The sequence below is a fragment of the Pyrgilauda ruficollis genome, unplaced genomic scaffold, assembly GCF_017590135.1.
Source record: "Pyrgilauda ruficollis isolate IOZ18807 unplaced genomic scaffold, ASM1759013v1 scaffold294, whole genome shotgun sequence".
NCBI classification, from domain to species: domain Eukaryota; kingdom Metazoa; phylum Chordata; class Aves; order Passeriformes; family Passeridae; genus Pyrgilauda; species Pyrgilauda ruficollis.
In genome coordinates, this window is record NW_024524311.1 from 263,649 (window position 1) to 289,969 (window position 26,321).

At 48.5% G+C, this 26,321-nt stretch overlaps 1 protein-coding gene across 1 annotated transcript in view; it reads right to left on the reverse strand.

Moving 5' to 3' along the window:
- Positions 1–26,321, reverse strand: part of ITSN1 (intersectin 1) — a 97,288-nt gene that overhangs the window by 61,219 nt on the left and 9,748 nt on the right. Inside the window, exon 3 of the mRNA XM_041472625.1 lies at positions 1,436–1,596. Within this exon, the coding sequence (XP_041328559.1) occupies positions 1,436–1,596 (161 nt within the window). The remainder of the gene's footprint in view (positions 1–1,435; positions 1,597–26,321) is intronic.

Consider the following 26,321-nt stretch of genomic DNA (forward strand, 5'->3'; position numbering starts at 1 on the left):
CCCCCAGGCTGGCCCAGAAGCTGCAGGGTTGGTGCTGCAGCCCCCAGGCTGGCCCAGAAGCTGCAGGGTTGCTGCTGCAGCCCCCAGGCTGGCCCAGAAGCTGCAGGGTTGCTGCTGCAGCCCCCAGGCTGGCCCAGAAGCTGCAGGGTTGCTGCTGCAGCCCCCAGGCTGGCCCAGAAGCTGCAGGGTTGCTGCTGCAGCCCCCAGGCTGGCCCAGAAGCTGCAGGGTTGCTGCTGCAGCCCCCGGGCTGGCCCAGAAGCTGCAGGGTTGCTGCTGCAGCCTTTGCTGGGATGAGACAGGGCAAAGCTGATGGGAGAGCACAGGAATGAGAGGCTGAGGGTAAGCACAGCTGCAGGGAACCAGGGGGGTTAAGGAGGGCCAGTGGTGCCAGGGGAAGAAGGAGGGGTGTGCAAACCCCTCACATCACTCTACAGGGAATGAGAACAGGGGAATCACCATTTGGCTGGGCTTTGTGGGGGCTCATTTCATTCTGTCTTTTCTCACTTAACCCTGAATTGGCTCTGCCCAGTTTCACTGTCTTCTCCCAAAGAATTTTATTTCTGACTGTAAAACTTGGGGGGGTTACAGTGGATCAAACAACAATGCTGCAAGCAGTTTATCAAAGGCACTGTTCCCTTTCCTCAGGACATTTAGATGGGATTTTGGGATATTAGGAATTCCACCTGCAGGGTGAGCAGGCCCTGGCACAGGGTGCCCAGAGCAGCTGGGGCTGCCCCTGGATCCCTGGCAGTGCCCAAGGCCAGGCTGGACACTGGGGCTGGAGCAGCCTGGCACAGGGGAAGGTGTCCCTGCCATGGCAGGGGTGGCACTGGGTGGGCTTTGAGGTCCCTTCCATTCCAAACCATTCCGTGATTCCCAGGCACCAATAACCCTGAGCCACAGCAAAGACTAAAGCAGAAAGGGAAAGATCCTCTCACAAGAGGACCAAGGTGTCAGAGGTTTGGCTTTATTTGGTTATTTTCCTTTCCCCATCCCATCTTCCCTACGTTTTTCCTAGAAATGATGGTGACTTTGGCAACACTTCACCCCAGCAGCTGTTCAGCTCCTACCAGAGCAGCACTGCTCATCAAAGCAGATGGTAAAAACTCAAGAACAACAGAGCAGATCTTGCCAAAGCTGGAGATCCAGTAATGCCAACAGCTTAACCACAACTCCAGCCCTTTGGAATGCACTAGCCCTGCTACCTGAGCCATGTTTTGTTTGGAGCAGTGCAAACCTGAAGCAAACAGGAGCTCAGCTCAGGTAAAAGCCCAGTGCAATTCATCTCAGTGCATGTGCAACATCTCAGTTTGAGTCCGCGTGCTTTTAGAAGGACTTTTCCCTAAAATTTTCTTGGAGAAACTGCAAAAGGACAATGGAATTGCTGCAGTCCCAGGTAACAGGGAGGAAAATGGAGGAGAACAGGGATCTTACCAAATCCGGGGGCACCGGGCAGGGCGAGGGGCGGCTGCTTCATGACGGGCGGCAGCGCGGCCGGGAGCTGGTAACCCTGGAGCTTCAGTTTGATGAGTTTCATAGCTATGGAAAACTCCAAGGGATCCATCCTCCCATCATTGTTCATGTCAGCTAGAGCCCTGCAAAACAGTGTTTGCACAGTTACATCCTGCAATGAGGAACTTCAGGCACTGCCCCGGGAGCAGGCTCACACGAGTGTGGATATTCAAGGCTGATGAAGGGGCTGGAGCCCCAGGAGGGGCTGAGGGAGCTGGGAAAGGGCTGGAGAATTCCTGGGTGGCCATGGGGCACAGCTGGCACTGCCTGGGCTGGGAGGGCTGTGCCAGCAGCAGGGATTTAGGGATTGTCACTAATTTCCACCCAAAATTATGCCAGGCTAAAACTAAGACACTATTTAAACGTAAGAGCTCCTTGATTTCTTTCCTTGGGTGATTAATAAGTATTTTTGAAATTGCTTTTCAACTCTTGAAGGAATTACAACAAAGCATCCAGAACAAATGCAGCTGCACAAAAACTTTGCAAAATCACACCAATGAAAGCACAGGGTCCTAAAACAGCACCACAGAGAAGCAAATCACTGAGTCTGCAAATCTGTACTTTAGCTCCACTTAAAATAAAACACTCTTGAAATCTGTGACTCCCCTCAGCACTGCTCCATCTGCAAGTGTGCAAATGTGTTTTCAATCAAACAATAGCACTCAAGATGAAACATTGAGCCTAGGCCTTGAATAGGCTTTCAGGGAAAGGAGTCTGACTTAAACAGTCTGCTTTTTGTTCCTTGCCTTGCTAGTTAAGAAAACCCAGCTCAGCAGGGAATAGGGCTGGGAGCTTGGGGGGAGAGAAGCAGGAAGCAGAGTGTCAGTTCCTGCCACTGCACACCAAAACCCCTGAGTAAATGCACATCAGTAACAGAAATAGCTGTACACTTTTTTTTTTGAACACTGTGCTGATTTCTGTGCATTAGTTTAAAGAATTAAGTACAGATTTCATGACTGGAATAATACAGATTTTGAAGATCATGCATTTACTTCTATGTCATGGGTGTGGCCCTGGGCAGGGTGGTTGAACCAGAGCTTCATTTCTGACCAAATTCCTCTCAAAGAGTTTTTGTGCAACTAAGTGAAAGTTATCCCAAAAGTACCCCAGTGAATTGACTGCTATTTATAAGTGACACACAAGGAGACAGCCAGGTAAATGTAGTGGCCAAATGGAAATCCTCCCACTCCAAAAAAACCCCCAAAACTTGAAAACCCCCATGGAGAGGCAGGGACTGGCATGGGTTTAGAAGCCACTAATCCCAGCAGCATCAGAGACACTCCAAACCTCTCCAGAACTCCTAAGAAAGGATTTCCAGTGGTGCAGCTGCCTTAATCCACCAGTTCTGATGCCATAGGGCTAAATAATAGAATGAAAATCTGGGAGAAGCATTTAAAGCAAGTCTGGAGAGGACACTGAGACATGGATACTGATATCCTTAAAAAGCATGTGCTGCACCTGTGCCTGGAAGATGCAGAATTCCAGAATCCCAGACTGGGCTGGGAGGGACCTCAGAGCTCTTCCCATCCCACCCCTGCCATGGCAGGGACACCTTCCCCTGTGCCAGGCTGCTCCAGCCCCAGTGTCCAGCCTGGCCTTGGGCACTGCCAGGGATCCAGGGGCAGCCCCAGCTGCTCTGGCAATTCCATCCCAGCCCCTGCCCACCCTGCCAGGGAACAATTCCTCATTGCCCAGATCCCATCCAGCCCTGCCCTCTGGCACTGGCAGCCATTCCCTGGCTCCTGTCCCTCCATCCCTTGTCCCCAGTCCCTCTGCAGCTCTCCTGGAGCCCCTTCAGGCCCTGCCAGGGGCTCTGAGCTCTCCCTGGAGCTTCTCCTCTCCAGGGGAGCACCCCCAGCTCTCCCAGCCTGTCCCATAATAGTCTTACCAGTGGCTTGTGCACCTGCAAATACTTTGATTTACAAGATAAAAACCTTTCTATTAATTCTATTAGACCCTCAGTGGGTTCTATCCCTGGCCAGGAAAATACAGGAAGAGTAAAGATCACCCTGTAGGAACCTTGGCTCTCCAGGCACCATTTCCTGCTGGGACACAGCAAATCTTTGGATCCTACATGGGAAACATTCATTGCCCAGCAATCAGAAACTCTGATGTGCACCAGTGTCACTGCTCTCATTGAACTCCAATTCACATCAGCAGCTGTAGCTTTTCATTCAACATCTGACCTTCTGTGAACTCCTTTTACTCTACACCAACAGCTTCATTATTGAAATTGCCAGCACAAATATCAGTGCAGAGAGTTCTCTGCAGCCTCCAGAATTTCTCCAGTTTTACAGAGTGTAAAGAAAAAGCAGCTTTTGTCTGACAAACTCTTCCTGTTAAAATAGGACACATTTCCATTTCTAGTTGCAGAAGTTGGGATCAGGCTGCTGGATTTTACTGTGCTTCTCTGGAATAAGCAGCACCTGAAATGCAGGGAGCCAGCAAACACCACCTAATTCCACTAATTTCTGTTCCTAATGAAATTGGGACAATGTGGTGCCCTTGCATTTGTTTCATTTGTGGCCTGGCCGGAACCAGTGCAGAGTAAGTGGATTAAACATTGACTAAATATTTATTATCTTCTGTAGGCCAGGCCTGTGTTTGTATCTAATACAAGAGCTGCAGTGGGCTCAGCACCACCCTAGGGCTCAGGTGCTGACAAATCCTTCCCCATGGATCTTTTCCTCCTCCTTTCTCTCATCTTTTCTGTAGAATGAAAAGCCAGCTTGATTATTTTTGCATGTATGAGGTGCACAAACTGAACATGGGCACTTTTCCCACCAAACGTGCTGTAATGAGCACACAAAGCACCTATCCATGAAAGCAGCACTGTGCTAAGGCAGGGATCACTGTGCAGTTCCCAAATCTGCAGTGATTTAGCTGGACATTTGGACAGTCCCAGATGTGTCACAGGCTCAGCCACCAGCAGTGAGCAGCACTCAGCTCTCCGTGGATGCCTGTGCAGGAATTACCAGAATTACCCCACTTTGCCCACCCTTGGACACAGATTTAGGAAGGCTGGGAGGGAAGCAGATGTCAGGAACAGGGCAGTCACCCAGTGACTCTGTGCTGACAAAATAAGTAACCCCAAGAGCATGGAGAACAGCTGGCATTGATTATTTCAGCTCTCCTTTCATTCCAGGGGCCAGGCCACACAGGAGATGCTCTTTGAGGCCCCATTCCCCAGGGCTCTCAAGAAAGGCAGATTATTCCCCTAAGCACAGTTATCTCCCAAGCCACTGCAGGCCCAGCTCAAAGCAAATTAGAGGCTTCTTAATTGATCACCAGCCTGGAGGATTCTGGAGCTGGTGAAGGGCAGAGCAGCACAGAAGCTGTCATGGCAGACCATAATACTTCACTCCTTTCCTCACTGAGGTCCCACAGACTTCTTTCCTTGTATGAGGAGTACGAGGGACACAGGAATTCTCACTGCTAATAAAAACTGCTGTTTTGAAGGACTGTGAATCCTGGGGAAGCTTTTATGGGCCCACAAGTGAGGCTTTTCTCCCATTATTCCACTCAGCTGCAGCTAAGATCAGCAGAATGACCAAGAGTAGGAAAACACTTCCAGAACACCACACCAGACAGCCAGACCCTTCCTTAGGGACTCCCCTGGATCCCTGGCAGTGCCCAAGGCCAGGCTGGACAGGAATTGGAGCAGCCTGGCACAGGGGAAGGTGTCCCTGCCATGGCAGGGGTGGCACTGGGTGGGATTTAAGGTCTCTCCCAACCCAAACCAGTCGGGGATTTCTCAGATCAGAAATTAATTCCAGAGTTTTACAAGTTGTTTTAACTCAGAATTCCTTTCCTTCCTTGAGGACTCCTGTACCTCCCCTTCTCTCCCAGTACCAATCAAATGCTACCTCCAAAAACCCAAACCAGCTATTCCAGGAGCAAACACTGGTGGAAGAGCAGCAGCTCCCATCTCCCAGAGATTTCAGGCTCATTACTCCAAAACTCCCCCTCCAAAGTACTCAAGGATCTGTATAAAGATTTTTACTTAAATATTTAATTCTTTTAATTCAGAGATGACTGAAAAAATAAGAGAGACAGAGAGAAAGGAATGTCCATGAGCTGCTTTATGATTTAGAAAGGCAGCTTGAATAAGTTTTAGTTCAGCTTCATTAACAAAAATGTGCAGGTCTTGTCTCTATGACAACTCCAGAGGGAGTGGAATGATTCCCTTCCTCTCAAGAGCCTGGAAAACTGAATAATTCAGAGAGGAAGAGATCCTTAGTCAGACTATTTACAACTGTTTGGATTTGTTAACACCTATTTAAAGCCAAGGCTTATGGAAGATTTTTGGAGAAAGGATGTCTTGTTTAAGACAAAACTTCTTTCCTTGTTTAATTCAGAGGCAAGAGAAGTTCCAAAGGGACATTTGAACACTCACTGAGGCTTCAGCAAACAAGACAACCAGTCCAGCTTTGATATTTGTAAGATGAAGTTATTAAAAAAGAAAATAAGCTCTTTATTTAAAAGCCATGTAGGTCTGGGCGTGCAGATTTCCAAAGCAATAAAATAATTCTCCTCTTTCTCCTGTCAGAGCAAAATTCTGCCTTTAACAGTCCTTAACTGCACCAGAAAGTTTTTGTAATGGCAATAAACTCCATCTCAAATAGCTCACAGAGGAAAAGGGAAGGATTCCCCCAAAGTTCTCTATCCCTCTTATCCAATCCAGCATGAAAATCAGTTTTACTTCTGTTTCACACCAATATCTGTGCTGTAGCAATATTATTAATGCAAACCATGACTAATCATAGAATCATGGAATGGGCTGGGTTGGAGGGACCCCAAATCCCACCCGTGCCACCCCTGCCACGGCAGGGACCACACAGGTCCAGCTCTGGCAGGGTCAAAGCAGAAACCCCTTCATTCCTGCAGGAAAATCTGGCAGTGTGGCAATGTCTGTGCTGTGTCATGGGCAGCAGATCTGGATCTGCCTGAACTCATCAAGCAGTGACAAAAATTCAATTTCAAGCTTTGACTCCAACTCCAATGGAAACAGTCTATGTCAATCTTCATTTTTGTAACAAACACTCCAGGTCTTGCCTAGGCTCTCCCATTAGCAGATTTATAACTAATTACTGTGCTGAGTAATTGTATTAGTCCAGTTTTAACAGAGCTGAAAGCATTTAGCAATCTGAAATGAGGGTTTGAAACTGCCAACTCCCAAAATGCCATTTGCTGGGACAGCCCAGGGCCATTGGCCTCCTGCCCACCTGGGGACACCTGAGGACACCTGGGGACACCTGGGCTGCTGTCCAGCCAGCACCCCAAGTGCCCTTCCCAGCCCCTGTGCCCCAAGCCTGGAGTGCTCCATGGGTTGTGGTGACCCCAGGGCAGGAGCCAGCACCTGTCCCTGCTGACCCCAGCCCAGGGCTGACCCCAGCCCAGGGCTCCAGCCTGCCCAGATGCCCCTGCAGAGCTCCCTGCCCTGGGGCACATCCCTGGGCCTGGGGAACCCCAGGAGAGCCCAGCCCCAGCCCAGTGTGCCCCACACACAGCCCTGTGCCCACCCCACACTCACCATATCTGTGCTAGCACTGGCTGAGGTAACCCAGATTGGAAAAAAAAGTTCCTGGCTTGATCACCTGTAAAATAAACAGGACATGGCTTCAGCTCCAGCTCCAAACACCTGGCAGAGGGAATCAGGAGGCAAAAACATCTGCAACAGAAGCCCAGCCCATGCCATGACTGATGAGCATGTAGAAAGCACTAAGAAAATTCAATGTATCAAAACAGAGCAACGAAGAGGAGGCCTCCTGTTGCCTTTGAGACCAAAGTTTGATGAAAATTTATTAGGCTCAGTGCAATTCCTTGATTTGGAGCTTTGCTTCCCACTGTTTCAATCAGTTCTGCATTTAGATCTTTCCAAGAGGTCAACCATGCTGATGTCAGTGCTGTACAAATTGGATTTCTAAACCTGATTTCAGTTACAGTGGCACACCTTTATTTAATCAGACCTTTTATTTATCACAATATTAGTGTGGTGAGCTGACCCCAGGCACAAAGAACCCATCACTCCCTTCCACAGCAGGATGGGGAATAGAAAATACCAGAAAATAACAGAAAAGTTGGGGCTGGTGTGGCAAAATATTTGAACAATGGGATATAAAGTAAGAAATGCTCGTTCAAATGTTCTAATTATCATGCCCATATGTCTTCCAGGCAGCTCTGCACACACTTAGGCTCACTAGTTAAGATTTAACTAAACAAAATTAGAAGGGGAAACTGTTTGTTTACCAGTGATAAATCCAGCAGTTGGTTTCAGACTATGGAACTGTTGGTCATGTTTTGCTCTCTCCTCCACAGTAATAGCCCAGATATCCAGGTTGCCTGGATCAAAAGAAATGGAGAAATGACATTAAGAAACATTACCTTAAAATCACCCTCTTTTCTTTCTGAGTGAAGTTATCTCACAGCATTCTGGGCCTCCTCAAACAACCCAAGGGTGGGAGGTTATTTGCCCCCAGAGCACACACAGCTGAAATTCCAGTTCCTTTACCTGCAAAGGCACCTCTTCCCCCAGTGTCCCACCTGAGCCTGCCCACAGAACAGCCCTCAACAGATGCACCCTTTAGGTACAACCAGAGCAGCTTCTCTGTCTCAGCACTGAGATTTCCCTTTTGTAATCCTCCTGCAGATCAGCTGCAGAACTCAAATCCCAGATGATTCCCAGGATCTGAAGGGGCCTGTAAGGAAGAGGTGAACTGAGTGCCAGGACAAGCAGGGATGGGTTCAGACTCAAAAAAGGGAAATCTGGCTGAGTTACACAGCAGGAATTGTTCCCTGGCAGGGTGGGCAGGCCCTGGCACAGGGTGCCCAGAGCAGCTGGGGCTGCCCCTGGATCCCTGGCAGTGCCCAAGGCCAGGCTGGACACTGGGGCTGGAGCAGCCTGGCACAGGGGAAGGTGTCCCTGCCATGGCAGGGGTGGGATGGGATGAGCATCCCAGCCCAGCCCAGTCTGGCATTCTGTGATTTCATGTGAATAGCAAAAAATCTTGTCCCTGCTGCACTGCCAGGGCCCATCCTGGATTTTTCACTGCATTTCCAGATGCTGCAACTTCCCCTGTTGTAAATGAAGAGCTAAAAAATGTGTTACTTTCGTTCTAACCTAAATGTGGGTGATGGGACAACAAGGGGAAAACTGGCAGTGATACCACCCAAAGGCAGCTGCTGGAGCTTTCAGCAACTACCAAGTCCAGGAACCCTGAAAGGAAAAAGCATGTGCACTTCTCCAGTGCAGGTGGAGCAGAATGAGGTGGTGCCCCTGCCTGAGTGGCCTGACTGTGCCAGGCTGTGCCCTGCAGGGACAGAGGGTGGGGCTGGAAGGGAGGGATGCAGCACACAGGGCTCTGTGCTCTTGGCTGCAAAGCCACCACAAAGCCCAGCAACTCTCAGCTCAGAGAGATGCACAAGCATCACTTCCCTAGAGAAAACCCTTGGAAAGGAATGTGTTTATGCCAAGTTTTTGCACACAGGAACAGTTCAGAACACAGCAGAAACCACTTACCCCCAAAAGGTGTTGGAAACTGAGCCATGGTTCTGTCACTTTTAGCTTGTTAATAGATGCCTGGAAAAGAAAAACCAAAAATTAGATATTTGACACAGTATCTGCCATTTCCATATATTTTCTGTATGATTAATTACTACAGGGGAGAAAAAAAAAAAAAAGGCAGTGAGGAAGCAGGATTGTGTCAATACTTCCCACACCAACTGGGACTTACAAAACTCAGTGTCTCATTTTTGCACTTCCCTGGGCATCTGAGGGCATCTTCCTCCCAGCAAACAGCTACATTGCATTCTGCTTTAAGAATGGCCTCAAAACCAGGCTGTAGTTATAAATAAGTATTTATTTATAAATGGCCAGAGCTGGAGTGAGGGCAGAGCTCAGTCCCCTCCCAGGGATGCTGCTCCAGGCTCCAAGACTTTCCTGAGTGCCACAACCCCTGCTCCTGCTCAGCAGGGAAACTGTTCCATTTCCAACTGCTGCAACCCAACATCAGTGATCTGGTTTTTACTCCTGACAGCAAATGCCCTGCTTTTAATCAAATTCATGGATACATGGAGATAAACTCCACGTCCTGCTCTGTCCCCAGCCCAGCCCTGAGGAGCACCAAGGGCCCAAGGTGCAGAGGGAGGGCAGGGGAGCCTCCAGGAGAGCACCACTGCCTCTGCCAACAAAGGCACCACACTGGCTCCAAATTTCATCAGGACACAGAGAAGGAAAAACATTTTTCTTGCTGCACACAAAGGCTGCCATGAGCTGCCTGAGCCAGGGGACAATGCCCAGCACCGGAGCAGCACAACAATGAGCCATGGCCTCTTGTCCTGCCAGATTCCACTCGTGTCTTCCAGGCAACAGCAGAAAGGCAGAGGGGAACAGAAGCAGGAGAATCATTTAGGCTGTCTGAACAGCAGCAGAAATTTATCAATATCCCTAAGAAAAGGCATTCACTTGCACCAACAATTTCCTTTTGTCTGAATTCCTGTTTGCTCCCCTCCCCATCCCCCTTTCACACTTCCCACATTCTCTTCTGGCTTCCAACTTGGGAAGCTCCTCTGTATCCCCTCCCCGATGTCCCTGCACAAACCCCTGGCACTTTTGCCAGCCAGGCTCCCCAGCAGTTGGAATTTGGGGAATGATGGACACAATCCTCTTTTTCCTCCTGATTTGGCCAAGCACATGACTCCAAAGCCTTGTGCTCCAGGCCAGGGAAGGCAGCTGATGCTGCTCCCAAGTGTTATCCCAAAAGTTTCAAATTCCAGATGCAGAGATCCAAGGGTTCAGAGAGAGCTCCCTGAGCTGTAGGGCTCCCCAAAAAGCATTCCTGAAGTGCTGAAAGATCAGCACTTTTATCTTTGCCTATGTTTCCTTATTGTTCTCTGCTCTGGGAAAGAAGTCAGCAATGCTGCTGGGTTTTATGACTGCAAGGAAACCTTGAGGAAAAAAATAAGAGGAAAGCACAAGGGAGGACAAAGGAGGAGGAAAACATAAAACCAGAAAAAAACACCAAACAGGCAAAAAGAAAACTAAACCAAAACCAACCTTAAAGAAAAAAACCACAAAAAAAGCCAAGAAAACCACACCAAAAAAAAAAAAAAAAGGGAGAAAAAGCAGGAAAACCAAAAGCAGAAGTCCCTGAAGTCCCCCCTCTCACAGCCCAGGCAGTTTCCATATTATCTGGTCCTTCTTAGCACAAGGGGAAGCAGCAGAGCATTTACAGGCTCAGCCCTTCAGGGAAGAGCCTCCTCCACAGACTGCCAGGATTCCAAAGGAATTGCCTCCCCTTTACCTTGAACACAGGGGGAAGACGAGAGGGAGTGTGAAGTCTGAACACCAGCCCAGTGCTGGATGCCAAGGAAAGCAGAAACTATTCCAAAGAACTTCCAGAAGGGAAAAGAAAAAAAAAAAAAGAAAAAAAAGAAAAGAAGAAAGCAAGAAAACTGAATTTAAATGTGAGAAGCTGAGACCCAAACCAAAGCTGACTGCAGACAGAGAGACAGGGAAGCAAACTGAGGGAAAGACAAACCTCTCCCCACTGGAATATGCTGGAGTTTGCTGTTCATTGCTGAAGGATCACCTGAGTTCCACAAGCACAGCTTTCATTGTGCATGACTGGGGTGACACCAGGGGCCCCAAGCCTCTCTCCCAAAGGTTGGACCAGATGGTCTTCTGAGGTCCATCCTGACCCAAGTTTCTCTGTGATTCTGTTTTTGGGGTTGAAGGGCTCAGGGGTGGAGAACAGGTATTATTTATCCCCAAAACCATCAGACACAGTTGTTATATTATAAAATATCACAGATATGTAAAGCATTGTAAAGCAAATAAACCAGCACAGGATTCCTGGTGCTGGCACAGCCCTCCCAGCCCAGGCAGTGCCAGCTCACTTCAACTCCTCAAGGTCTCTATTGCACTGAGGGCCCAGAACTGACATCCCAATTTCCAAGCTTATTTTGAAACAGTAACCAGTTTAGATGTGCCTTCCACATTCTCCAGTCTCTACCAGTTCCACAGCAGCACTCACTCCACTCCTCTCCCTTCCTTGTCTCTCCCAGCATCCCCAAGAAAGAACCCACAGTGGGATAAAACAAAAGTCATGAAGGAACCAAATTCCCAGAGAGCTGCCAGAAATCCAGGCTGGATAAGCTGAGCTCTGTGCCATCCCTTCCCTTCAGGAAAGCTGTGATTCACTCCAACCACTGGGATCTGTACAAACCTGGATACCTCAGCAATTTTTTGAACTCTGATAAATTCAATTGTTGCTGACCAATGAGTTCAGGAATGATTCAAACAGGAAGAAGGGGAGACGAGCAGGGGAAGCACAACTGCAGCGTCAGTGGATCGCACACATCTCCCAGGGGAAGGCAGCCCAGAGCTCCCACACCAGCAAAACCACACCAGCAATGGAGCAGGACCAACAGTGCCTCAAAGGGTGTCTTCTGCACAGGAGGCAGGAGATGCAGCTGATACTTTATCCTTCTTTCAGAGAACACAACAAGGAACTTTGAGCTACTCACCTTTGTCTGTCAAAAAAGAGCTTAAGGCAGTGGTGCACTGGGATTTGCCAAACCAATCCAACATGAAACACCTCCTTCCAACATTAAATACCTCCTTCCTACATAAATCCCTTCTTCCCTGAACAGCAGAGATCCACATCTCATCCACAGGGTACAAACCACTGAACACTGGGGTCAGTCCTGAGTTCTGTACTTCCAGACCCTCCAGAAATGGCAAATATTTCAGCTTTCAATTCCCAGTGTGCTGCCAACAGCAGCCACCCCACAGGTCCCCTGCCCACCAAGGCAAGAAGATCCCTGGGGCTGGCACAGCCCTGCCAGCCCAGGCAGTGCCCCATGGCCACCTTGTCCCCAGCCCAGAGCACTCAGTGCCACCCCCAGGGGACACCTGCAGGGATGGGCACTGCAAAGCTCCCTGGGCAGCCCCTGCCAAGGCCTGAGCACCCTTTCCATGGGCAAATTCCTGCTGCTGTCCCAGCTGAGCCTGCCCTGGCCCAGCCTGAGGCCGTTCCCTCTGCTCCTGTCCCTGTTCCCTGGAGCAGAGCCCGACCCCCTGGCTGTCCCCTCCTGGCAGGTCTGTGGGGCACTGGAGCTTGTTGGTGTTCCCAGGTCAGGGAGAGCAGTGACAGATCAATGACATTGCAGGAGATCAATAATGTGAAATGCCCACAGGACCATTCCACAGCTGCTCTCTGTGATTTCCCCCTGCTTGGGGTCATTGGCCTGTGCTGCTCTGGGCTGGCAGAGAGGCCCCTGGTTGTCAAAGTTGTTCCAGTTGCACTGAGCATCTCCTGGCTTCTGGGGCTTTCTGCAAAGCTCAAACAGTCTGGGAGTGAAATCACAGAATCATGGAAATGGTTTGGGTTGAGAGGGACCTTAAAGCCCACCCAGTTCCAGCCCTTTCCTTGTCCTTTGCCAAGGACACCTTCCCCCAGAGGAATCCCCACAACCTCCCCATCCATGGTTTCCCATGGAGCTCAGAGCACAAGAGCCTTTCCCCATGCCTGTCCTGGGATGATGAGATGTGCCCTGGCCCAGGGATGGGAAGTGAACAACAAACACCAGCAACGAGGCACTGCAGCAGCAGGAGTTTTACATTAGGTACAACTGGAACTTCATCACCTGCACAATTACCTTTATAAGCACTAATGAGAAACATTTGCTTAGCCCAGCTCTGAGTGAGGGAGACAAGGCCCTGCCCAGCCAGCTCAGCTGTCAGGGCTCTCTCTTCCTAAGCTCAGAAATACTTACATTCCTGATCCTCACTCCAAGTTGTTTCTTCTCATAAGCCAATACTCTATACACAAGCAGTGTTTATATATAAAATATATAGGTTATATTACATATATATATAATATACATTATTTTATATATAATATATATAACCTAACCATAACTCCAGAAGTTGTTCACATAAAGGTAAAACTGAACCACAAAGAAAACAACTCCATGTATACAAAATCTCAGACCATATCTAAATTTAAGTACTGATGTTTAAAGATTTTACCTCAAAAAAATGAGCAGGTTGAAAATAGCTCCAGTAAAAACATTTATTCATAGGAGTCAGACAAATATGAAAATTCCTTTCACAGTGTATTATGTATGGACTTTAAAAATGTGGCTCAGAACTTTATTAGAGTTTCTATTTAAAGTTATCTGTGCTCTGCTGAGGCCATGTTTACAGAGAAAACTGCAATAAAGCCACAGGAGGTATAAATTAAGAATAATTGAGCTATTGTAGTGCTGTGTCTTTATACAGACACGTTTCACACAAGAAAGACACTGGTTTTGTTTTCCCTAAAATGCAACCCAGCATTTCTATTCCTAAACAATTCCTCAGGAGATAATTCTTGATCTGAATGCCAAAATTAATTCCTGAGGCCACTTATCAGTCACCTTCCTCCTCTCACAGGAAAAAAAAAGAGACAAACCCAACCAGATAAAGTCCCAACATCCTCCAGGAATTCCAAAGGACAACAAAATCCCTCCAAGCAGGACATCACACGAGTGTCCCAGGCTGACAGCAGGGTTTGGAGTTTGCAGATGTTCCATGGAAAAGCCTCTAGACCAGGAGCAGTCAAGGGACTGAGAGAGTTTTAGCAAACCCTGGTAAGTTGGGATCAATGCTGGAAACAAAAGCATTCAGAGACATTCAGGGAATTCTGATCCTTGCTCTTTGGAGATCAGATTTTAACTCAGTCACCACTTTGCAAAACTTTCCAGGGTTTCTGTTCCTTCCAGCAATGACTGATAAAGTAAAAACCTTCCCAAATGTCAAGCCCTGCCATTTCTTCTAGTTTGTACCCAGCACCCAGAAGAGATTAACAAAGCACCTCCCCACTGCAGAGGTTTTTCAACACCTGTGGCAATGATCAAACTGCTGAGAAGCCACCTCTGTATTCCAGAATCATGGAATGGGTTGGGTAGGGAGGGACCTTAAGGATCATCTGCCAGACAGGAGGGACAGCCAGAGAGAACAGCAGAGGGAACGGCCTCAGGCTGGGCCAGGGCAGGCTCAGCTGGGCCAGCAGCAGGAATTTGCCCATGGAAAGGGTGCTCAGGCCTTGGCAGGGGCTGCCCAGGGAGCTTTGCAGTGCCCATCCCTGCAGGTGTCCCCTGGGGGTGGCACTGAGTGCTCTGGGCTGGGGACAAGGTGGCCATGGGGCACAGCTGGGGCTCCATGGGCTGGCAGGGCTGTGCCAGCCCCAGGGATTTTGGGGGATGTCTCACACAGAGAGAGTTGCTGGGCTCCTCCAGCAACTCCAGTCCCACCTGACCTGTGACTGGATTGCAGCACCCTTCTCAAGAGGTGACTGACTCTCATTTTAAAAGATTTCACACAATGAAAGCCAGCATATCACACAACTGTTTCTAAACCCCTTAATAAGAAATAAGTATCTTGTTTTATTTTCACTTTAATAGCTGTTGGCTTCATTCAGAACCACCAGACCTTGTAAAACAGGAATTCCAGGAGTTTCTTTGTGCTACAATTTGTTGGTTTTTTAAAGTTGTCATTACTCACACAGGTGCAGCAGTGACCTCATTTTGTTTGTTTGGGGGAGTGTGTTAAAAACCCTCATTAACACAATGGCAGTGGGAAATTTCTGACTCCTCCCCCTTCAAAACAAATCCTGAACCCAAAAATCTGCAAGACAAGAATTAGGAAGTTGGGAATACTTGCACACCTACAACAACCTTAATGGCAGCCTGACAGTAACTTCAAGAATGATCTGGAAAGGAGGCCAAGAAAGTGCAGGATGCCCTGCTGGATGTGAGTGCTGTGTGCCCTTGGATCTCCAAGTGTTTTGTCTGACAGACCTGGAGCTCCCAGAGCAGATCCAGCAGAGCTGAGCAAGGGCCTGGAGCCTCCCCCTGCCCAGGAGAGGCTGAGGGAGCTGGGGCTGCTCAGCCTGGAGAGGAGCCCCAGTGAGAGGGGAACCAGCCCTGGTGTCCCTGTGTCTGTCCCTGCCTGTCCCTGTGTCTGTCCCTGGCTGTCCCTGTGTCTCTCCCTGTGTGCAGAGGTCAGAGCAGGCCCAGGCTCTGCTCCAGGCCCAGCAATGGCCCCAGAGCCACGGGCAGGGCCTGAGCCCAGCAATTCCCCTCACAGGAGGCACAACTTCTGCCCTGGGCAGGGACCGAGCTGGAGCAGAGCCCAGGCAGGGGCTGGAGTCTCCTCCCTGGGGCATTCCAGAGCCACCTGGACCCAACCCTGTGCCCTGGCTCTGGGTCACCCAGAGGTGGCACCAGTGACCCACTGTGGTCCCTCCCAACCTCACCCATCAGGTGACTCCATGAATACCAAGAGAAGCAGGTAAAGCAGATGGGTTCTGGTATCTCCATCCCATAAACTGAAGACAGTCATGCTTTATTTCCAAGCTGTTCATCCAGCTGTGGCCATGGCTCCAGGACCCCTAAGCAATGGCACTCTGGAGACTCTTGGAACAAAAGAGAAGTGGCCAAAGCCTGGAGTCCAGCCTTGGCTGAGTGTTCTGTAACTCCTCAGTGCCAGCTTTATCCTAGTTTTATGGGAGTACATTATTCTAAGAGGAGTCTGAGAGTCACACCACACCTTTAACCTGGCCACCCTTAACTCTTGAACTCCAGCTTTGAAAGCTGGATCACTTCTGTGGGCATTTTCCCCTCACCACATTCTGACCTCCCCAGTCCTCACCACAAAGAACCTTGTTCCTTCAGTTACTGCCTCTGCAAGGACCACCCCAACTGGGTTAGAGAATAAATAATCACACAGCTTTTTGCAGATTATCCCTTTCCTTACTCCTGCATCAACTCTCATACCTATTCCACCCACCTCAGGCCACTTCCTGTAGCAAGGAGGACACTGCTGCAGCACATCCAAGTCAAGAAGATCATGGAAATACTCTGGGAAGTGGCTGATAAACTTCTTCCCTCCCTTTCCTACAGATGCCCATGACACAACTCTGCAGGAACTCCCATATGTCAATCCAGCTCGATGTTTTTAAAGGAATTAGGGCAGCCAAAGGAATAGGTCAGAGCTGTTAAGTCTGGCTTGGACAGCAGTGGTGCCCTCCAGCCCAAGATTTAATCACTGTACGCCTGACCTAATCCCACGTAGCTATGCTGTGAAAATCCACACGCTTGTCCCAACTTTAGATCTGATCCTTTGAAATGGGGACAATGAAGAAAAAAAAAAAAGAAAATCAGCTATTCTTGAGTTGTTTCACTTCACCTTCCCAATCTCTGCCACCAAGTAACAGCTCTGCTGGGGGAAGGGTAGGAAGGAAGAAGAAGCCCTGAGTCAGCACAAGTGTTGAGTCAAGGAGTTCTGGATGTGCAGTCCATTCCCTGTCCCCTGCTCCGAGGCACAGCCAGCAGATAAAAGGTCTGGCAGGGCAGGGAGAGGCTCCAGCTGGTGATGAAAGCAAAGGCCCTGTCCCCTGAAGGACTCAGGGAGGTCACTCTGTCCCCTGCAAGCAGCTGCTCTCCTGAACTCTCCCAGTTACATAAGTGCAGGGCTCTGCTGCTGCAGATCTGAGAAGCAGATTTTCTAAGCAGTCATTTAATAGGAGAATTATTCAGCATCTACCAGGTCTTATCAGCATCTCAGCAGCTGTGTCAGCCCACATCACCACTGCCTGAGGCAGCTCCTCTCTCCCACCCAAGGACATTGGGCTCTGAATTTCTTCCAAGCTCTGTCTTCTCAACTCCTGCAGGACACGAGGAGCTCTTCAGATGCACAAAGAGACTTTAATTGAGGCATTTAAACCAGGCTTTCTGTCATTCACCCTCCTTCTGGTCACACTTGGCTCTGCTACTCCAGCACTGGTTGATCACAGGTGGCCAAGAAGAGAAAGGGTCCAGCAGACAAGAAACAGCAGCTTTATTGGGAAGAAATGCAAATGTTGGAGAAACAAACAGAAAAACTTCTTGGGACAGGACAGGCCTGTGGGCATTTGTAAAATCAAGGGATTTCCTTGCACTGCAAAGAGGGCTGAGCAGGCACAGGGAGGGTCAGGGACTCTCTCACATTGTCAATGCAGAGGCTGCATAAAGCCTAAACTAGGAATTAAACATGGTAAAGTTCCACTGCTAGAGCTCCTGTCTCCTATTTAAAATATCCTTAAGCACACTCTAAGGAAATGAAGCAAAAAGGGTTTCCCTGCATGAGACAGGGACTACCCCAAAGCAAGGGTTTCCTGGTTCCATGAGATCAATTCCCTTCAAAATGCTTAGAACCAGTTTTCACACAAGAGCAAAACCATCCCAGGTGTGACCACAAAACCAGGCAAGTGATGCATGCAATGGGATAAGGGAAAGAGCAAACAGTCTGCAAGGTACAACACAAACTGTAAATACATACAGAACATATACACATACATTTTAAAAGTCACAATCCAACTTAAAAATCCTATTTCTAGATTAAAGAAATTATTAATTCACTGCAAGTACATTTGAATGGCACAAAAATGTTGTGTAAGGGCATGTGCCAAGCTTTCTTTCCAGGTTACAACTGTGCTTTCCCAGCAGTTCCACATAAACCATGCTTCTGCATCTCAACAACAACTGGAAAAAATTTCAACCCATGGCTGGGGTAAAGGAATCACTGAATGTTTTGGGTTGGGAGGGATCCTAAAGCTCATCCCATTGCACCTGGGCAGGGACACCTTCCCCTGTGCCAGGCTGCTCCAGCCCCAGTGTCCAACCTGGCCTTGGGCACTGCCAGGGATCCAGGGGCAGCCCCAGCTGTGCCAGGGCCTGCCCACCCTGCCAGGGAAGGATTTCTCCCAGTATCCCATCCAACCCTGATCTCTTCTAACGTTGAGATACAAGGCCAGGAATAATCCTGCTGGATGCATTACCAGTGGTAATGACAAGTTCAGACACAGCAAAGAAATGAGCAAAACAGACACAAAACAAGGGAAGACTCTCCATGTATTTCACTGGACTGGGGTGAGGAATTATGGAACAAGATTTCCCCAAAGCAAGCAGAGAATGAGGTTTGGGTTTGTCTCAACACAAAGCTGCAGGTCAAGGCAAGAGTTTATTGGGAGAAGAGCCAGATTTCAGCTCTAGCTGTGCCCCACAGAGCAGCACTGAACCACTGAGGATGGCTCCAAGTGACCCCAAGTTCCAGCTACTCTGCATTGCTGCCAAGGGCAGCTGGGAATCATTTCAGGCCATGCAGGAGAGAACAAGGATATGCACACAAAGCCAAGAACTCCAAGGAAAAATCTAGATATGGAAGGCAGGGTCTTAAAAAAACCCAACAAAACATGTATCAAACAGCTAGGGAAGAGATGCTCATCCTCACCACATAAATATGTTTAGCTGCTCTGAAGGATGCAGGCTGGGGGGAGGCACCATGTGCACAGGCATTTTCCATGCTGGCTCTGGAAAACTTTGTTATGGTCCTTCTCTAAATGAGCAGGAAGTCTAGACAGTTAATAACACTGCAAAGAGTAATTTTCCTGTCCTGAAATGCTTTAATATGTCTTTCCAGGATAAAAATTCCTTTCCTGCAAGAGGATAAGAACATTAAGGCTGTTGTTAGTGCTAATGGTTTATTTACTGTAAGTCACAAATCTGTGGCATGGGGAGGTTTGTTTACTGTAGCTCACAAATTTCTCCCCTGTGGGTACTTCAAAAGTCGACTGCTTTGCAGTTCCCTGTAATCAGGAAAATTTGCTACAAGGTTGTGGGGCAGCCTTGCACTGGGAAAAAAAATCCAATTGCAAAACTGTAACACGATGCTGATTTCCCAACATAATAGATCTAAAAAACCTTTCAAGTTTGATTCAAGAAGAAAGCCAAGGCAGCTGTGAAAACAAACCTCCTCCTTAAAACCCCCATATTTGCAAGTTTTTACCATGCTGACTGATAATCAGTGCCCAAGTACACCCACAAATTGTTCTCCTGGGATGTCACAGCCTGATCCCTACCCACTGGCACTGTGTGCTGGCAGCAGGTTGGTTCCTGAATTCTGCATCCCCCAGAGAGAATCCCCAAATCCCTGGGGCTGGCACAGCCCTCTCGAGGGGCCTCTCAGTGCCAGCACAGGGGACAATCCCTGCCCTGCTCCTGCTGGACACTCTGGGACTGATCCAAGCCAGGATGTTTCCTCAGCAAAGGTAGGGAGAGAAAAAAGGTAAGTGAAGAGATGAAACACAGTAAAGAGAGGTCAGGGAGAGGAGAGCCAAGGAATGATGAAGAGCAGGAAGGGCAGGATACAGAAACTCCATGGTATAAACACAACTCATCCCTTTCCTCCCTCCAGCTCCCACAGCTCTTACAGCACTCCAGTCAAACCTCCCAAAGACTGAGCTTTCCCAGGTTCACACCTCTGGGCAGAGATCAAACCTGCTCAGAAGAAAGTGCTACACCCACCACAGAACAGTGATCTGAAGACAGAAGTTTCCTTTAGGGTCTGGCTTGCCTTGACAGCAGCTCTGAGAGAACCTTTTCCTGATCTCGAGCCCAGACCTCCCTGAGACAGCTTGAGCTGTTCTCTCAGGTCCTGTCCCTGCTCACAGGGAGCAGAGATCAGTGCCTGACAATCACAGATATGAAAGGTTTGTACAATTTATAGCACAGGAGGAGCAAGTGGCACAATTGATAGCTCATATTTGCAGCAGTTGATTACACCAGACAAACCCTATTCATTCAGGTGATTTCAGAAGCTGCTGTGACTCCTGACTGTGGATCAGGATTCCTTTATTTCTCCATTTGGCTTGTTAAAAATAGGGACAATCTGCCTTGGCAGCAGCCTTGTGACTCCAGCAGGAGATGGCTCGAGGGCCACTTGCTGCAGCACCAAACCATGTCCCCAGCAGGGCTGGGGACAGCGTGAGGAGCAGAGGCTCTCCCAGCTGGCACTGCAGTCAGCAGGAACTGCTCAGCTCCTGGCTCCAGCACAGCATTCTCCACGAGCTGGCAACTGCCAACATCTCCAAAATAACCTCTGCACACTAAAAATACATTGCTGGTTATTTACCTTCTGAGCTGAGAGCTCAAAATGAAAACTGGCCTTCTAATGATGAATCCACAACTTCATCAATCATTACCTTCTGAAGCAGCAAGCAAGAGTTTATGGCAGTCACTTGACTGCAGAAGGGTAACTTAAAGATATTTTACAGGAAAAATTAGGTTGTCAATATTTCAATTATTCAAAACCACCCTATACTGAAGCACTTACAATCAAACCTCCATCAGTCAAAAAAGCCTTTCTGAAAACCAACAGTAAAGCTGCCAATTCTCCTGAAAAGTACCACAGATGTTTACTGGTGCTTGAAGAGAAAAGAAAACCCAAAATGAATTCACTGGGGTGAAGAGCTGGCTGCTTGCAGAGGAAGGAACCTGAACTTTTGCCTCAAAATCAACTTGTTCCCCTTTGGGGAAAGGAAAGGGTAATAACACTCAACCACCACTGACACCAGGAAAATGAATACACAGAACCAGAGAATGGTTTGGAAAGGACCTTAAACTCATCCCATGCCATGGCAGGGACACCTTCCCCTGTGCCAGGCTGCTCCAGCCCCAGTGTCCAGCCTGGCCTTGGGCACTGCCAGGGATCCAGGGGCAGCCCCAGCTGCTCTGGGCACCCTCTCCCAGGGCTGCTCCATCTGCTCATCCCAGCCTGGGTTGATCCTGGGGTTGCCCCAGCCCAAGTGCAGCACTTGGTACTTTCCTAATGCAGAACCAACAGAGGCACTGAACGTGCCAAGGATGATCCAGAGCATTCTCCAGGTGATATATTCAGTCCCCAAGCTGTGACCAGCCAGACCAGGCCCCATGGAGCACTTACTAAATCAGATCCACTTTGCTTTCTGACAGAAATGAATATTTAAGTACCTGTAGAGATAAAACTACATGAACATGCCTCAGTTCTCATCTGATTAAATGCTGCTGCTGACAGTTTGAGAGCCCAAGCACTCAGCACTCCTCCAAATGTTCAGCTGGACTGGTGCAACTTTCAGGCAGGAAACCCCAAATTACGCAAGCAAGAAAAAAAAAATCCAGTAAAAAAAAAATGCCACTTCATATGTTTAAAGGAGCAAACAGCAGCAGCAAATAATCCTCAGTTAAGGCCCCCAGCAAGAGATGCCCTCACACTCTGCACTGAAGAGGCCATTTACTCACACACTTCTGTTCTTCTCCCCTTTCATTTGTAGTTCTCCAGCAAACATTATCCATGACAACTTGCAAGCTACAAGAGCTCTATATGGCAACAGCTCATGGCTTCCAGCCCTGAAGAATCTCACTAATTATTTCAATGAAATGAGGACAAATGAAGGAATAACACAAGTACTGGGGTATATGTTTGTCTATGGCCCTTTCAATCACTGCTTGGACAGCTGGGAACTGGAATGCTCGAGGAGCAGGAAAAAAGGAGGAAAAAACCCAAGCAGCACCTCTTGTTCCTTCGGGACATGAACAAAGGAGAAAGATTTTTGAATTGGGCCCAGCAGAAAAATCAGCATCTTCCAATCCTGAGATCATTCCCTCAGCCTTCTGAAAGGTTCCTGTTTAAGAGCCCCACATGAGGGCTTGCAGGGGCCTCCCAAATCCTGGCTGCCAGCAGCCAGGACAGGGTCAGAGCACTGATAAAATCCTCCACAAACTGGAGGCACCAGCTGGGAGAATCAGGTTGGAATGAGGCAAAGAAACTGGGCAACAGAGCAAATCCTGCAGGCTGAGGAGGAAATGCAACACCTCAGGACAACATGCACAAGAACCTGTCAGGGAACTCTGGGGAGACTCCTAACAACCCCCATGGCAAAGGAGACAAAAGTTCCTGAAACACAGACAGCATGGCAGAGCTGAGGCCAGAAATCCCAGAATCCCAGAAGGAATCCCAGAAGGATTGCAAGGGAGGGTCCCTAAAGCTCATCCCATCCCAGCCCTGCCATGGCAGGGACACCTTCCCCTGTGCCAGGCTGCTCCAGCCCCAGTGTCCAGCCTGGCCTTGGGCACTGCCAGGGATCCAGGGACAGCCCCAGCTGCTCTGGGCACCCTGTGCCAGCTGCCCAAATCTGGTAGCCCAGGCTACCAGAGGACTAAGTTTCTTGTTTTGCTCACCTACTTCAGAATTTGGAGAGTCTTCTGTGAGTCTTTCTTTGAAATTCATTTCATTGCTGGCAGTTCAGGAAGCTGTTAGACCACTTCTAAATAAAACATGCAGAATATTAAGACACATCCAAACACACCTGCCTGAACAGGCAAACACCACACGTGGCTTCCCCCAAAGCCTGGAGAGAACATTCCTAAGAAATCCTGCAGGGATACAGGATGAAGGGCATGAAGCACCCTGCCCACATCCTGTGTTTCAGGCTGGTTTCCCTAAATACTAAAAAAGCTTTGATTAGATAGATAAAACCTTTAAATTTGATATTCCAGGGGACTGCACATGGGAATGCAGTGGAAGCCTGGAAAACACTCTGTGTGACAGAAGAATTGATCTGCTTTGGAAAACAGCAGTTGCAGAGTACCAAGGCCCAGTAACACACAGAAATCACGTGTGAATTAAGCATTATGGAAAAAAAAAACCCCACACACAGCAAAAAAAAAAAACAAAAAGCCTGAGGGGGGACCATGGATGTTCCAAGCAGGATCTCACAATTGCAAGTGAGATTTAATTTGGTTTCAATGCAAAGTTCAGTGTTTAGACCCATAACAAACTCACACAAACCTCATTTTTTAAATGTTTCTCCCTAATCTGGACAGACTGAACAGATACATAGAGATCTAAGGGAAAAAAAAGAAAAAAAAAAAAAAAAGAGCCATAACATTAAAATGTAACAGCCTGGCCAAAAATATGAGTAACTAGAGCCACAGTGCCAGAGGTCAGAGATCCACCAGCACTGCTCCTGCCAGCCATTGAAAGCCAGGAATAAAGGAGTCCTGCAAGGAGGCACTAAGCCAGCACTGTCCCCAGGGACAAAGATCTTCACACATTTTTTTCAGTTACCTTGCCAATAACTTCCCCACTGTACCCAACACTAACCATTGAATCTGGAAGGAATATAATGGTTCTATAGCAACCAGCTGTGGAGATATTTTTCAAACAGAAAAAATTGGATACAAATGCCAAATACCTTCCCAACCAATTTAGTCTATTCCTAGTGGGAGGAAAAAACTCTGTTCATTGCTGTGATCCAAAACACAGGGTAAATCTGAGTTATGTACAGAGCTCAGGCAGTTGAAAACAAATCTGATAACCAGGAGCAGATAAACAGACACCCAGGTGTGCACCTTTTGTTAATCTGCCAGGACATGACTCCAGCAGCCTCTCTCCTCTGGAGCAGCATTTCCATGAGACTTTTCCACACTGGTTACACTCCCCCCACCAACAGGCCAACTTTACCAACATTTCCATATCCCTTGGAAGAGTTTAGCAGGGAATCTTCTGGGGAGGTGAAGCACTCACATAACCATCAGCTCTACAGTGGGACCTGCACATGAATCACAGCAAGAGAGACCTGGAGCTGGGAGGGCTGTGCCAGCCCCGGGGATTTGGGGATCCTCTGTCTGCAATCTGGGTCCTGTAAATTCCCAGAACAATGCAGTGATCAGGCTCTCACCATGTTTTGATGGAGCCACTCCTGCTCTAAGTTTCCTGATGTGCAGAGCCATAAAAAGACCCAAGCTCCCTCCTGCAGGCCAACAAGCACCTCAATTTAAGCATTTTTCTCAAACAAGAACAAGACACCCTGAGAACTTGTGTGTGTGCTTTCCCCTAGCTCAAACACAAAACAGCAAACCCCCATGTAACTTGTAAAAATAAGGAAAATCAAGTCTAATATTAGGTTCATTTACATCAGCCCAAGTGCACATCCTCAGAATGCTTATTTTAGAAGTCTACAAATCAAAAGAAAGGTGGAAACCACCTAACTAGGTAACAGCTCTCCTTCCTTCTATCATAACCAGGCTTTGTTTCTATTTAAATCTTCACAGAATGAAGTTTTTAATCTTTAATGAGAGACAAAGCCAAGCTAATGCAAGATGGAATTATTGGTAGAATGTATTCACCTGGTTTCATAATACTGTATATACAGGGATAACAACAGAACTCAACAGGTAAATGTCTGAAATCACAGGATAGTTTGGGTTGGGGACCTTAAAGCTCATCCACTGTGCCAGGCTGCTCCAGCCCCAGTGTCCAGCCTGGCCTTGGGCACTGCCAGGGATCCAGGGGCAGCCCCAGCTGCTCTGGGCACCCTGTGCCAGGGCCTCACACCCTGCCAGGGAACAATTCCTCATTGCCCAGATCCCATCCAGCCCTGCCCTCCTTCCTCTTAAAGCCATTCCCCTTTGTCCTGTCACTCCACGCCCCTGCAGGGACTGACAAGTGCCTCAGCTGAGATGGAATCCATTTCCCTCTTTGGTTAGCTCTGCTCACCAGGTGCTTTCCCAGCTCCCCATCCCAAATCCAGAGCGTGGCTCCTCATGGGATCTCGCTCCTTCACAGAAGTCCTGCAGAACTGGCCCAGCGTGCCCAGAGCAGCTGGGGCTGCCCCTGGATCCCTGGCAGTGCCCAAGGCCAGGCTGGACACTGGGGCTGGAGCAGCCTGGCACAGGGGAAGGTGTCCCTGCCATGGCAGTGGTGGCACTGGGTGGGCTTTGAGATCCCTCCCAACCCATTCAGGGACTGCCAGAAAGGCCAGGGCAGCCCCTTGTCCATGGCTGGTACACTGCTGGTGCCACATTAAACTCGTTCATCAGAGCAAAGCCAGCCTGGGAAGCTGCATCCTGCTGTATCCAGGTCACCTGCAGCCTTCTGCCCTTGTATTTACTGCCCTTCCAAGCCTCTCCAGGTAAAAGCTATGTCAGATGGAGAGGATCTGCACATGAGGGTCTCTGGGGAGGATTCAAGGAACTTTTGTTTAATAAGTATTTATTTATTTCTCCCTTCTCCTTTTTTTTTTTTTTCCCTCCTCCCTTCTGACAAGTATTTATTTATTCCTCCCTTTTCCATTTTTTTTTCCTCCTCCCTTCTGAAGCTGGCAAAGGACAGCAAAGCACAATAAACCTGCCCACAAAAGGAAATGAAGTGTCACCAGAATTTCAGTGCTCAAGTTCCCTGGGTCTCATTTCAGTGCACAAAGCTGGACTGAGTCAGCATTTTTCATTCATAATGCTGGCAGGGTTTTGAAGGGGGTGTTTTAAAGATGAGGACTCAATTCCTGTCACTGGTTTGAACTTCCCAAGCAGAATGTCTCATTTTAACATAACAACTGAAGAGATTCAGCATGATTATATTCCCTGCACACATATAGCTGCTGCCCTGCCCCAGCTAGACTGTGCTTTGCTTTCCCTAAGAAATCCCAGGTGGTTTAATCCAGGATTGCATCAAGGTAATCCAGGGAAAGCCGGAACTTGGCATTACCTTTACAGATTCTAGAAACTCCAGGAATTGAGCAACTCCAGCAGGATGGCCTGATTTCCTTGGAGCTACAGAGTAACATTTTCCTGGTTGAAGCACAGAGAGTAGGGAAAAAATGCAACATTATTTCTGATGCTTCATGTGATTCCTGATTACAGCAACTTTATCACCCATAAAAAAATCCTCCCGGCCTCTTATTTCCACCAGAGTCCTTACAACCCCCAAAGACACAATGGGCACAAAGTTTATTACTCAGCCACCAGCAGAGCCCACCCAGCAATGACTAGCTGAACAGAGCGCAGCCTGTGAGGCTGAGGTTCCAGTAACATGTCATCCCTGGAACTCGCTCAGCTCTGCCAGCCCTGCACCAGCCCGAGCCAAGGCACCGAAAGGTCAGAGCTGCAGCTCTGCCACCCTGCCTCC